The sequence below is a fragment of the Phoxinus phoxinus genome (genome assembly GCF_949152265.1).
Source record: "Phoxinus phoxinus genome assembly, chromosome: 11".
Taxonomy (NCBI): domain Eukaryota; kingdom Metazoa; phylum Chordata; class Actinopteri; order Cypriniformes; family Leuciscidae; genus Phoxinus; species Phoxinus phoxinus.
The window spans coordinates 35,071,600-35,085,118 of NC_136886.1; the positions used below are offsets into that span (position 1 = coordinate 35,071,600).

Here is a 13,519-nt window from a genome sequence, read left to right on the forward strand (position 1 = left end):
TTAGCTGTATGTAAACTCCTACAGATGTGTGTGAATACGTGTCACAGCACCGAATAAACACACACACACGAGGACATTACAGCATATGCTAATGAGCAGATTATGTAATAACCTACATGACTGTCAGGACAGCCAATCGGGATTGTGGATTAGAGCTGCTCAATCTTTAATTAGTAAAGGTCAGATAACCGTATGTTTAGGATCAGGGCAGATCAGGTGTGTGTTTCTCAGAATACCATATGCTAGTTTTTATAGCAGCTCGAAGCTAAACACAGATGTGAGTGTTGAAATCGTCTTTACACCTCAGCAGTCGAGGATAGAGAAGATTAAAGACACTGACCTGAGATCAGAAACATGAAATCAACATCAACTCACAGCAAGTCTGAGTTTGAGTTGGTTGACCAGAAGCATTTGATGCTATGTGTGATCCTGGACCACAAAACCAGTCACATGGGTCAGTTTTCTGAAATTGAGATTTATACATCATCTAAAAGCTGAATAAATAATCTCTCCAGTGATGTGTGGTTTGTTAGGATAGGACAATATTTGGTCGAGACACAACTATTGAAAATCTGGAATCTGAGGAGCAAAAAAATGTAAACATTGAGAAAATCTCCTTTAAAGTTGTGCATTTATGTTCACGATTGTGCTGCATTCACTCACAAAAATACATGTTTTATATATTTACGGTAGGACATTTACTAAATATCTTCATGGAACATGATCTTAATATCCTAATGATTTTTGGCATAAAAGATAAATCTATAATTTTGACCCATAGAGTGTATAGTTGCTATTGCCACAGATATACCCGTGCGGCTCCAGACTGGTTCTGTGGTCCAGGGTCACATTTAATAATTTAAACATAAAGTTGAACAGGCACAGCATCAAAATAAATGTTTTATTTATTTATTTAGATTACATTAGCTTACAATTAATTTGATTGGTTATGAAGTATTTAATATGGAAAATAAAAATGAACGATGCAGCATAAAGGAAACGTTCTCTCAAAGTTTATCAGTACCATTAATATAATGTGTTCAAAGTTATCTGGTCTTTAATAAAGTTCTCAAACATTAGCACAAAAGTTGTTAAGAGAACATTCAAAAGTACCGTTCCCATAATGTTTGGAAAATGATACACATAAACATAAACTTTCAGAAAATGTTTGCATAACCTAATAGGAACGTTAGCACAACGTTCTTCTTTGTTAGATGTGTTGATCATATGAAAATTAGACTAGAACTGAGGATAGAGAAAGTGTACGTATTAATACACTAATGGCCATAAAGGTGTTTGAACACACATTCATCATATTTGAGCATTACGCATGTTTATGTCTTGTGTCTGTCAGACAAACTGCAGATGTTCTGAATAAACCATGACTGTTCCCACACGCGTGTCCTCAGCTGTAAGAGCCTGAAGTCCTTAAAATACTCCATGTGTCAATCTCCTGATCCCTCTATCTGCTTCTGTGGAAGGCGTTTGAGGATCAGAAGATTAGTCGAGCGCTATAAAAGCGTCCGGCAGAGACACTGGACACGAGCTGAAGCGAGACATCGCAGAAGAGAAGTCAAGAGAACCAGCAGAAGAGCCAGAAACTCCAGCACAGGTAAGAGATTCGCCTCACCTGAGACACATCTACAGCACATGCAGTGAGAACCAGTCCGGTAAAGTACTGCGGTATTTCATTCACAACACGCGATTTACTGAGAGCAGGAATTCTGGGATGAGGAGCATGAGGAGAAAACCACAAAACAGACCGAACATAAAAACAACGAGAGGAAGACTTTCATGGACTGATGAAGAACAGACAGATTTAGTGATGGAGAGGAAATAAATAAAAAGGAAAAGCAGAATGCGAGTCAAAATTACATACCTGGATATCCAGTTGAACATTAAACTACAGGTGAAGTGATTCCCATGGATGCTTGTTTCCGCCGCGGAATATAGAGTTGGAATTGTGAGATTAAAAAAATATTTTTTATTCCATGGCGGAAACAAGCTTCTATAGATCACAGCCTCAAAGACTCACATTTCTTTCAAATGTACAGTAGACATTCAGCAGCGAATTAGAGCGCTGGGCATCTCCTCTACGAGATTAGCACGATTATGTAAAGGGCTTATTCACACTGTCCGTATATATATCACAAGGAAAACAGATGTTGGTGAATAAACCTTCTCGTTGTGTAACCAGCAGATTAGGATTAACACAATCCCAAAATGAGATGATTAACAGCTAACCTGTTGAGGACGTCAGTAAAGGGGACACAATATTCACTTTCTAAAGGAAACCTGTTTATATTTCAGTAAGTGAGAGAAATGGACGCCCCAGCACCGGTCGAGAAGAGAGGGCCACCAAAGTTCAAGCAGAGGACCACTCGCACCTTCAAGAGCAAGGCTCCTAAACCTGGCCAGAAAGGCTTCGGAGACGACATCCCTGGGATGGAGGGTCTCGGCACAGGTAGAGTGTGGCATTACAGTCGCCTTCATCACGTAAATATTGTTTCAGTGTTTTCAATGAGCCTGACCACCTTCTTTCTCTGGGTTTTCAACAGACATCACTGTGGTTTGCCCCTGGGAAGCTTTTGGCGACATGGAGCTCAGCGATCTGGCGAAATATGGGATTTTGTAGAAACTTTCCTTCTGCTTTCTTCTGGAGATCTTTGATCATGCAATATTACTCACACAAACACTGAACCGGCAGCAGAAGCTCAGCCCAACACACAAAGAGGATCCGACATGATTCATGTTTTATTCGGAGGGAGATAAGGACAAATGGCTCAGTGACTCTTTTGCTCTTCGATCTCAGAGCTGCGATATCATGCTATGATCATCTCTCTGCTAAGTGTTGTAAAACACAGAACTATGTACAAATCGACTTTATTTTTTTGAACTGTACATGTGATTGTGTGTGTGTCAGAATCTACTCATCACAGTCAATTAAAACCCTCGATTTGGCAGTAGAACACAATAAAAAATGTATTTTCCCAAATTTGTGTGATTAGTCTTTTCTCTTTCAGAACTGATAGAGAATCTTTACATTTTAAAGTTCAGTGTAAAGAGGAGTGTGTTCCGGCGCAAACATTCCCTGGTGATATTCTGCAGTTTCAGAAAACAACTCCGCCACTGACCAGGAGAAACCCAGTCTAAAGTCAGCGGCGCCGCGCGTTAGTCATATGCTATTTTAAGAGCGTGTGCTTGGCCATTATGTAGCGTGTGAACAACACACACACTTTGATTCTCTAATCTAAACAGACGCAGCAGTTTTCATTTTTGCAAATCATACATTATTACAAGGGAAATATTAACACACGAGGGAAATCATTGATGTGTCCGTGAAGATGTGAAGAAATAGGCATAAATCTAGATTACACATTTACCCAAATCCCAGCAAGCAATAGCCATCATTTCACCGTCTAGATTAACTATAGACCCAATATAGTCCGGCTATGAGTAACCCACTTCTAGCCAAAATAACCTTGAGTTTGGTTACATGTCGTTTTTGCCAAAATAACTTGCAAGATGTATTATATTTTTCATTATATATGCAAAGTAAACAGTGATTACAAGGTGTTTGGTTTCATTTATTCACTCATTTTATTTATTTGTCATCTAATTGATGACTCTATTCTTGGGCGATGGTTTAGACGTCTATAAAATTTCCAAATTTTGCCTCAGTTTAGCCTAGACGTCTGGGCTGTGTTTGGACGGCTATTAGACGTCTTTTAAACGCAAAATTGCTTGCTTATTATACGCCTGTTTAACCGAAGCTAATTTGTGTGTGTTTCTCCATCATCCCCAATGTCACTTCTCTGTGTTTTACGGCCCTGACGAGAACGCCGGTCTCCTTGGCTGTGAACCGCTCCTGGCGTGCGGCGGCAAATCCGCCGTTATAATAGCAATCCGCCGTTATAATAGCAAACCCGCCGTTATAATAGCAATCCGCCGTTATAATAGCAATCCGCCGTTATAATAGCAATCCGCCGTTATAATAGCAAACCCGCCGTTATAATAGCAATCCGCCGTTATAATAGCAATCCGCCGTTATAATAGCAATCCGCCGTTATAATAGCGATCCGCCGTTATAATAGCGATCCGCCGGTATAATAGCGATCCGCCGTTATAATAGCAATCCGCCGTTATAATAGCAATCCACCGTTATAATAGCAATCCGCCGTTACAATAGCGATCCGCCGTTACAATAGCAATCCGCCGTTATAATAGCAATCCGCCGTTATAATAGCAATCCGTTGTTATAATAGCAATCCGCCGTTATAATAGCGATCCGCCGTTATAATAGCAATCCGCCGTTATAATAGCAATCCGCCGTTATAATAGCGATCCGCCGTTATAATAGCAATCCGCCGTTATAATAGCAATCCGCCGTTATAATAGCAATCCGCCGTTATAATAGCGATCCGCCGTTATAATAGCAATCCGCCGTTATAATAGCAATCCGCCGTTATAATAGCGATCCGCCGTTATAATAGCAATCCGCCGTTATAATAGCAATCCGCCGTTATAATAGCGATCCGCCGTTATAATAGCAATCCGCCGTTATAATAGCAATCCGCCGTTATAATAGCGATCCGCCGTTATAATAGCAATCCGCCGTTATAATAGCGATCCGCCGTTATAATAGCGATCCGCCGTTATAATAGCAATCCGCCGTTATAATAGCGATCCGCCGTTATAATAGCAATCCGCCGTTATAATAGCGATCCGCCGTTATAATAGCGATCCGCCGTTATAATAGCAATCCGCCGTTATAATAGCAATCCGCCGTTATAATAGCGATCCGCCGTTATAATAGCCATCCGCCGTTATAATAGCAATCCGCCGTTATAATAGCGATCCGCCGTTATAATAGCGATCCGCCGTTATAATAGCGATCCGCCGTTATAATAGCGATCCGCCGTTATAATAGCGATCCGCCGTTATAATAGCAATCCGCCGTTATAATAGCGATCCGCCGTTATAATAGCGATCCGCCGTTATAATAGCGATCCGCCGTTATAATAGCAATCCGCCGTTATAATAGCGATCCGCCGTTATAATAGCGATCCGCCGTTATAATAGCGATCCGCCGTTATAATAGCAATCCGCCGTTATAATAGCAATCCGCCGTTATAATAGCGATCCGCCGTTATAATAGCGATCCGCCGTTATAATAGCAATCCGCCGTTATAATAGCAATCCGCCGTTATAATAGCAATCCGCCGTTATAATAGCAATCCGCCGTTATAATAGCAATCCGCCGTTATAATAGCAATCCGCCGTTATAATAGCAATCCGCCGTTATAATAGCAATCCGCCGTTATAATAGCGATCCGCCGTTATAATAGCAATCCGCCGTTATAATAGCAATCCGCCGTTATAATAGCAATCCGCCGTTATAATAGCAATCCGCCGTTATAATAGCGATCCGCCGTTATAATAGCGATCCGCCGTTATAATAGCAATCCGCCGTTATAATAGCAATCCGCCGTTATAATAGCAATCCGCCGTTATAATAGCAATCCGCCGTTATAATAGCAATCCGCCGTTATAATAGCGATCCGCCGTTATAATAGCGATCCGCCGTTATAATAGCAATCCGCCGTTATAATAGCGATCCGCCGTTATAATAGCGATCCGCCGTTATAATAGCGATCCGCCTTTATAATAGCGATCCGCCGTTATAATAGCGATCCGCCGTTATAATAGCGATCCGCCGTTATAATAGCGATCCGCCGTTATAATAGCGATCCGCCGTTATAATAGCAATCCGCCGTTATAATAGCGATCCGCCGTTATAATAGCAATCCGCCGTTATAATAGCGATCCGCCGTTATAATAGCGATCCGCCGTTATAATAGCGATCCGCCGTTATAATAGCGATCCGCCGTTATAATAGCAATCCGCCGTTATAATAGCGATCCGCCGTTATAATAGCAATCTGCCGTGGAACAAGCGCGCCGGCTCTTAAAGGGAATGTGAGAGGACGCTCTGATTGGTTTATTTCATGTTACGCCCAAACCACACCTAGGAGTAATGAAGCGACTTCAGACCAACACATTTTAGATTTGCATCGGGCGCAAGAGTCGTTTATCCCGCCGGTATAATACAATCTGAGAAATACAGAGGTATTAATTCAGATAAATACCTTTTAGAAGGGCTTTATATAAAACTACTAATTTACTTTTTGTAGGATTTTTGCTGGATGTCTAATGTGAACCGTTTCTAAAATAGTACATGACTGTAAGGTGCCGCGTTTTATTTGTTTTTTATCTTTATTTTTCAACACGAGATGTCAATTATTGGTAAAGCAATATTACCGCAACCCTTTTAACTTATTCCAGTTCTGTAAATGTTGCGATTTTCTGAGATGAGGCACTTTTACTTCAATACATATTTCAATCAAAAAAGTCATTAAAACAACACGCATTATGACGTTGAGTTTACGTGCTGGTAAGTCGAAGAAGAAATACAACTAGTTTTTTTTATTTTTTTTATTCCGAGTTTTCTTTCTACAAGAAATCTCATAATGACTGGAATCTCATAATGACTTTTTTTTTTCTCTAGTTCACTTTGGCCACAATTATTGCAATATACTTTTCTCAAGGTAACAGCTCTGAGTCTTCTCCTAATGCCTGATGAGTTTGGAGATCAGAGACCATTCCTCCAAACAAAACCTCTCCAGATCCTTCATTCCTCAATACAGAATCTCTCTCAGATCCTTCAGATTTCCAGATCCATGCTGGCGCTTCTTCTCTTGAGTTCACCCACTCATTTTCTAAAGGGTTCAGGTCAGGGACTGGGGCGGTCATGTCAGAAGCTTCATTTTGTGTTTAGTGACACATTTTTGTGTTGATTTTAATGTTTGTTTTGGATCGTTGTCCTGATGGAAGATCCAACCACAGGCCAAGATTTCTAGGTTTTGATCTTTTTATCTGTGGTATTTGCTAGAACCAAAGAAGAACAAAGAAGTCCAGGACGTCCAGCTAAAAAAATAGGCCAACAACATTAAAGATCCAGCGGTATATTTAACCGTGAACATGGGGGACTTTTGATCCCATCTGGTGGGTTTACGCCAAAAAGCTATTTTTTTAGTTTCATCTGACCACAGAACCCTGTGCCGTTTGAAATGCTGGGGTTTGTTTTGGGGATTGTTCTTGACTTGAAACCCTCCTAAACAACATGTGGTGATGTAGGGGCTGATCTTTTTTTTAGGCTTTGACCCCAAGACTCAACTAATCTCTGCAATTCTCCATCTGTGATCCTTGGAGAGTCTTTGGTCACTCAAACTCTCCTCCTTGCCGAGCATTAAAACAACATAGACACACGTCCTCTTCCTGATTCGTAACATCTTCAGTTGATTAGAACTTTTTAATATTGCCCTGATGGTGGAAATGGGGATTTTCAATGCTTTAGCTATTTTCTTACAGCCACTTTCTATTTAGTGAAGCTCAACAGTCTTTTGCTGCACATCATAACTATATTCTGTTGTTTACTCATTGTGATGGACGATTAAGGGAATTTGGCTTTTGTGTTTCTTCATATCCTGTGGAAAAGGAAGTTATGGCTGGACAATTTAATGCTCCTAGTCACCCTGGTAAAAAAAAAAAAAACGTAAATATTAATGGGAATATACTTCAGAGATGACCCATAAGAATTTCTAGAGGTGCCAATAGTTGCTTTTAACATTGTTTATGTGTCTATGTGGTGTTTTTAATACGCTTTAACACACACCATGTGTAAGTTCATAAGTCAACAGCATTGCTGAGTATTTTCTGCTTAAAACTGCAGTGAACCAAAGACAGTCTCAAAAACACGGTTTGAAATCGCTGGTGTTTCTGACGTCACACACTACCTTGACCAATCAGATCAACGTGTGATCGTCCACCAGTGGATCTCTGAGCGAGTGAGTGAGTGAGTGGAGGCGGGGCTCATTTGCATATTCATAGCACCACGCATACCAAATGAGGCAAGGGTGTCGCGTTACATTCAAGATATTTTAAGACATTTAAACTTAAATAGGTCATTTTTGGTGATCAAGGATGAGTTTTAAGGGATAAAATGATTGACTACAGGGGGACTTTAAATCATTTCTATATAATTCCTTTTATAAGATAATAGTTTTCTCACTCTCTTCTTATCTGCGTCTCTTCTGTGTACTAATCTAGTTTGTACTATAAATGTTGCATTTTATGACAAATTGTTTATGATGTTCTTCATTTAGGCCTATAAATCGCTTTATATGAAAGTGTCTGCTAAATTAATAAATCTAAAATGTAATAAATAATAGTAAGTCATGAAATTCATTTAAATATTTGCAATGTACCTAATGAATGCATTTTTGTTTAACACATTGATGTTTATTTATTTTATTCTCTTATTTTCTTTGTTTATGAAACAGTCATCATAAAATGGAAGTTTATAATAAATTATGCAATATTCCATAAAAAACAAGAATTGTACATTTTGATTTCAGAGTGACTTTAATGGTGTACTAGTGTTGTGTTATTTACAGCGTCATCCACCAGAGGGCGCCGAACACCAATCAGCCAAGCGTGTGAATGAAAGAGCGGGAAACAGATTTACAACACTATTAATTTAACACACTCACTGTATGATTTATAAATCTCTGGTTTACTGTTCCCCATTTCACAAGCTCTATATGATCAGTCACTTTTGTTCTTATTAGCATGCCATGGTTTACAGAAGCCTAATAGTGGTTAAACTTGGTATGAGGGACGACACTGGTATGAAATTTTATATAGGTTTAAAGGGAAAAACATCATAAATGAAACTTTATTGACAACAACAGTTCCTATATCAATATCCTAACCAATAGAATAGCCTTAAATAATGTTTAGTCGCCTAAAGAGCGTCTAACACGGTGTACCGCAAGCTTTTCTAGAGATCTTGCTGCGTCTTACTTTCACACAATAACTATTTTAGAGGCTATTACTAAAATATTGAGAATAGAAAGAGGAAAATCAGCAACAGTGTATATTATTTTTTCTACACGTTGTTTTAGATCACGGATATTCTCACTCGTTTCTGTGATGGACCGAATTAGACAATCTTTATTGAATGCTCTGCACGTCTCACAGATAATTTAGTTTTCTTAAATGATACAGTAATATTCAATAAATACATTTCCTCACACCAATATATGTATTTTATTGATACAATTGAAGAGTAAGTATTTGTAATTTGTAACAAAACTTTTCTGCGGATCTCTAATTACAAACCATTTAATTTACAGAGCAACTGGACCTTTTCTTCAAAATAATATCACTTTTTTTGACCCACGCTATAACTTATTTTTTAACCAGTTACACTAATTTTATACTTTGTTTATTAAAGTATAATCATGTTCCAAAATATGACAAACACGCCCTCAGAAAAAAAGACACAAAAGCTGTCAAAAAGATACTAATATGTACCTTTAAGGGTTAAATAAGGTGGTACACCCTTTGAAAGGGTTCTGCCGCATGACAGATTTTGTAGATGTAAATCCCATCCGAAGAACACGAGCTCCTCATCAGCTATAGATGTGAACACACACACATGAGGACATTACAGCATATGTTAATGAGCAGATTATATAATAACCTAAATGACTGTCAGGACAGCCAATCGGGATTGTGGATTAGAGCTGCTTAATCTTTAATTAGTAAAGGTCAGATATAACCGTATGTTTAGGATCAGGGTAGAGAAGAGACTTAAAGAGCTTGACCTGAGATCAGAAACATGAAATCAACATGAACTCACAAGTCGTGGGTCTGAGTTTGAGTTGGTTGACAAGAAGCATTTGATGCTATTTGATAATTTAATATAAAGTTGAACAGACACAGCATCAAAATGAAATTGCTTACTATTAATTTGATTGGTTATTTGGTTACAAACTTTCTTAGTAACATGAATATAATGTTTGTTCAAAGTTATCTGGTCTTTAATATGTTCTCAAAACGTTTGCAGAAAAACATTATTTATACATTATTCATAGAACGTTTTTCTTCAAAGTTTTAGTTTGTTGTTTAGAGAACATTCAAAAGTAATGTTCCCCATAATGTTTGGAAAATTATAAAAAGGAATGTTTCCTTAACGTTTGTAAAACATTTAAACTTTGAGAGAACATTCAGAACAAGTTTTCCAAACCTAATGGGAACATGAGCACAATGTTCTTCTAATATATTTTGTTAGCTGGGAAGTTTTTAATATGAAAATTAGATGAGAACTGAGGATAGAGAATGATCGGGATTTTAATGGTAAAAGACTGTAAAAAAGCTACAGTGAAAACTGTTAATTGTTTTGCAGAAAGTTTTGTACTATACAGTGAATAACTGTGATGGATCTAACCGTACATTTAATGTAATTTTACAGTATTAAATTGACCATTTACAGTACCGTTAAATTTACAGTTTTTGGAAATTAAAAAGAACAAGTCATTGTATAATTTGCAGTGAAAAACCGTAAATTGACATTCCCACAATTCCCTGTGTGACACTTCACATTTGATATATTTTTGTTGAAATAACGGTTTATTAACTCATTTAAAAACGCATTTTTTTAGGTTAGCTTTTTTTTTCTTTTTTTTCTTCTTTTTTTTCTCTCTCTTTTCTTGTGTGTGTTGTATTTTAATTTGTCTGTTCTATTATGTAAAGCGCCTTGAGAAGCTGCTTTAAAGGCGCTATATAAAAATAAAGTTATTATTATTATTATATTATTCATAGTTTTTCTTAGTTTTTTCTAATCAGTTGTGTACATTAGGGTTTTATATTACAATTAATGTTGTTAAATTAATGTTTATTGCCTTTAAAAAAAATTGTTACCATTAGTGTTTGTGTGAATGACACTGTGCAGCTTCTATATATTACTATTAACAATCTTGTGTAAAAGCTGCTTGTGATGAGCTTTGTTTGGTCATGTGACTCTGCACTGTGATTGGTGGTTGTCAGTGTATTACAATGGTACAAAACAGATATTAGTACTTCAATAGGTTGGTAAAATAACATTATATCAGATAATGAAATACGTTTTTTTTTTTTTACTGTAAATTTAAGTTAAGTCTGTAAAACCTAAAATATTGCTACCATATTTTTCAACTACAGCAGCCGATTTTTTACCGTAAATGTAACAGATTTTTTTAAATAGTGTACGTATTAATACAGTAATGGTCATAAAGGTGTTTGAACACACATTCATCATATTTCAGCATTACGCATGTTCATGTCTTGTGTCTGTCAGACAAACTGCAGATGTTCTGAATAAACCATGACTGTTCCCACACGCGTGTCCTCAGCTGTAAGAGCCTGAAGTCCTTAAAATACTCCATGTGTCAATCTCCTGATCCCTCTATCTGCTTCTGTGGAAGGCGTTTGAGGATCAGAAGATTAGTCGAGCGCTATAAAAGCGTCCGGCAGAGACACTGGACACGAGCTGAAGCGAGACATCGCAGAAGAGAAGTCAAGAGAACCAGCAGAAGAGCCAGAAACTCCAGCACAGGTAAGAGATTCGCCTCACCTGAGACACATCTACAGCACAATGCACTGAGAACCAGTCCGGTAAAGTACTGCGGTATTTCATTCACAACACGCGATTTACTGAGAGCAGGAATTCTGGGATGAGGAGCATGAGGAGAACACCACAAAACAGACCGAACGAAAAAACAGATTTTCCAAAACACATTTTACTCTAAAACGGTGAGAAAATCAAAGCCATAAATCTAAACAAGCTGTGTACCAAACACCAAAGTTTCTCTATATTTTAACCTTTTCGAATAATGTCCATCATTTTTTTTGTGTTCAAACAGCAAGTGCCATATAACCATAAGTTTCGTACCATTCCGATTAAGTAAAAAAAAAAAGAAGTATAAATATAAAGTTGGAATTGTAAAAAAAAAAACTGAATTGTGAGATAAAAACTCGCCCGTTCTGTACCTTTTTTTATTCCATGGGGGAAACAAGCTTCCATAGATTACAGCCTCAAAGACTCGAGCTTACTCTATGTTTCTTTAGGTGAAGCTGAAATGTACAGTAGACATTCAACAGCGAAAGCCAATTTAGGCAAAAACAAACTAAAAACAGAAGCTCTGACACATTTCTCCCAGGATTCCAGAAGTAGGCAGGGATAAATGTGATGGACTTAGAGCGCTGGGCATCTCCTCTACGAGATTAGCAAGATTATGTAAAGAGCAACAGATGTTGGTAAATAAACCTTCTCGTTGTGTAACCAGCAGATTAGGATTAACACAATCCCAAAATGAGATGATTAACAGCTAACCTGTTGAGGACGTCAGTAAAGGGGACACAATATTCACTTTCTAAAGGAAACCTGTTTATATTTCAGTAAGTGAGAGAAATGGACGCCCCAGCACCGGTCGAGAAGAGAGGGCCACCAAAGTTCAAGCAGAGGACCACTCGCACCTTCAAGAGCAAGGCTCCTAAACCTGGCCAGAAAGGCTTCGGAGACGACATCCCTGGGATGGAGGGTCTCGGCACAGGTAGAGTGTGGCATTACAGTCGCCTTCATCACGTAAATATTGTTTCAGTGTTTTCAATGAGCCTGACCACCTTCTTTCTCTGGGTTTTCAACAGACATCACTGTGGTTTGCCCATGGGAAGCTTTTGGCGACATGGAGCTCAGCGATCTGGCGAAATATGGGATTTTGTAGCCATTTTTCCTCCTGATCACGCAATATTACACACACCAAGACTGAACAAGCAACAGATGCTTTCAGTCCAACACACAAAGAGGAAACGACATGATTAATATTTTTTTTCGGGGAAATGGCTCAGTGACTCTTCTTGCACTGCATCACTGAAGCTCTTAGCAGGAGGAATCGATCTCAGAGATGCAATATCATGCATGAACGAAGTACAAACCGACTTATTTTTTTGAACTGTACATGTGATTGTGTCTGTGTCAGAATCTACTCAGTTCATTAAAACCTTCGATTTGGCAGTAGAACACAATAAAAAATGTATTTCCCCAAATTTGTGTGATTAGTCTTTTCTCTTTCAGAACTGATAGAGAATCTTTAAACTGGGTCCATTTTGAAATAAGTTCATTTATCTGACTTTGTTCAAATATGAACCTCTAACTTTAAAAAAAAAGTCTCAGAGTGTAAAACCTTGCTTTTATATCCATTGGTCCATAGGCATCAGCAACAAAATACAATCTGAGAAATACCAAGGTATTAACATAGTATAAATTATATTATATTAAAATAGTATAAAAAAATAACACTAAATACTAAAATAAGACTAAATAATAAAAATAATTTGCTGGTCTTGGGGGGTCTTTACTGCGTAATTTGTCCAGACTGACTTGTTATCATCTCACTGATCTTTTAAAGGTGCAGTGTGTGATTTTTAGAATCAGTGTGTGTGTGTGTGTGTGTGTGTGTGTGTGTGTGTGTGTGTGTGTGTGTGTGTGTGTGTGTGTGTGTGTGTGTGTGTGTGTGTGTGAGAGAGAGATTACGATTTGCAACCAACAAAAGTTACGGTGGCCGACAGGAAAACAT

The 13,519-nt window shown here is 38.1% G+C and overlaps 2 protein-coding genes across 2 annotated transcripts; both read left to right on the top strand.

Moving 5' to 3' along the window:
• Window positions 1-1,408: 1,408 nt before the first annotated feature.
• Window positions 1,409-2,995, top strand: pde6ha (phosphodiesterase 6H, cGMP-specific, cone, gamma, paralog a). Its single transcript, XM_079628940.1, has 3 exons — window positions 1,409-1,612; window positions 2,311-2,464; window positions 2,559-2,995. Exons 2-3 carry the CDS (start codon window positions 2,323-2,325, stop codon window positions 2,633-2,635), a joined length of 219 nt encoding a protein of 72 aa, XP_079485066.1. The 5' UTR covers window positions 1,409-1,612; window positions 2,311-2,322; the 3' UTR covers window positions 2,636-2,995.
• Window positions 2,996-11,364: 8,369 nt separating this feature from the next.
• LOC307007515 (retinal cone rhodopsin-sensitive cGMP 3',5'-cyclic phosphodiesterase subunit gamma-like) lies at window positions 11,365-12,989 on the top strand. The gene is made up of 3 exons (XM_079629606.1): window positions 11,365-11,499; window positions 12,343-12,496; window positions 12,591-12,989. The coding sequence occupies exons 2-3, from the start codon at window positions 12,355-12,357 to the stop codon at window positions 12,665-12,667; spliced, it is 219 nt and encodes a 72-aa protein (XP_079485732.1). The 5' UTR covers window positions 11,365-11,499; window positions 12,343-12,354; the 3' UTR covers window positions 12,668-12,989.
• Window positions 12,990-13,519: the final 530 nt, after the last annotated feature.

Excerpts from the sequence above, each read along its gene's own strand:
- LOC307007515 (XM_079629606.1), top strand. The coding sequence starts at position 12,355 with ATGGACGCCCCAGCACCGGTCGAGAAGAGAGGGCCACCAAAGTTCAAG. Across the intron at positions 12,497-12,590 it reads GATGGAGGGTCTCGGCACAG|ACATCACTGTGGTTTGCCCA; the intron begins GTAGAGTGTGGC and ends GGTTTTCAACAG.
- pde6ha (XM_079628940.1), top strand. The coding sequence starts at position 2,323 with ATGGACGCCCCAGCACCGGTCGAGAAGAGAGGGCCACCAAAGTTCAAG. Across the intron at positions 2,465-2,558 it reads GATGGAGGGTCTCGGCACAG|ACATCACTGTGGTTTGCCCC; the intron begins GTAGAGTGTGGC and ends GGTTTTCAACAG.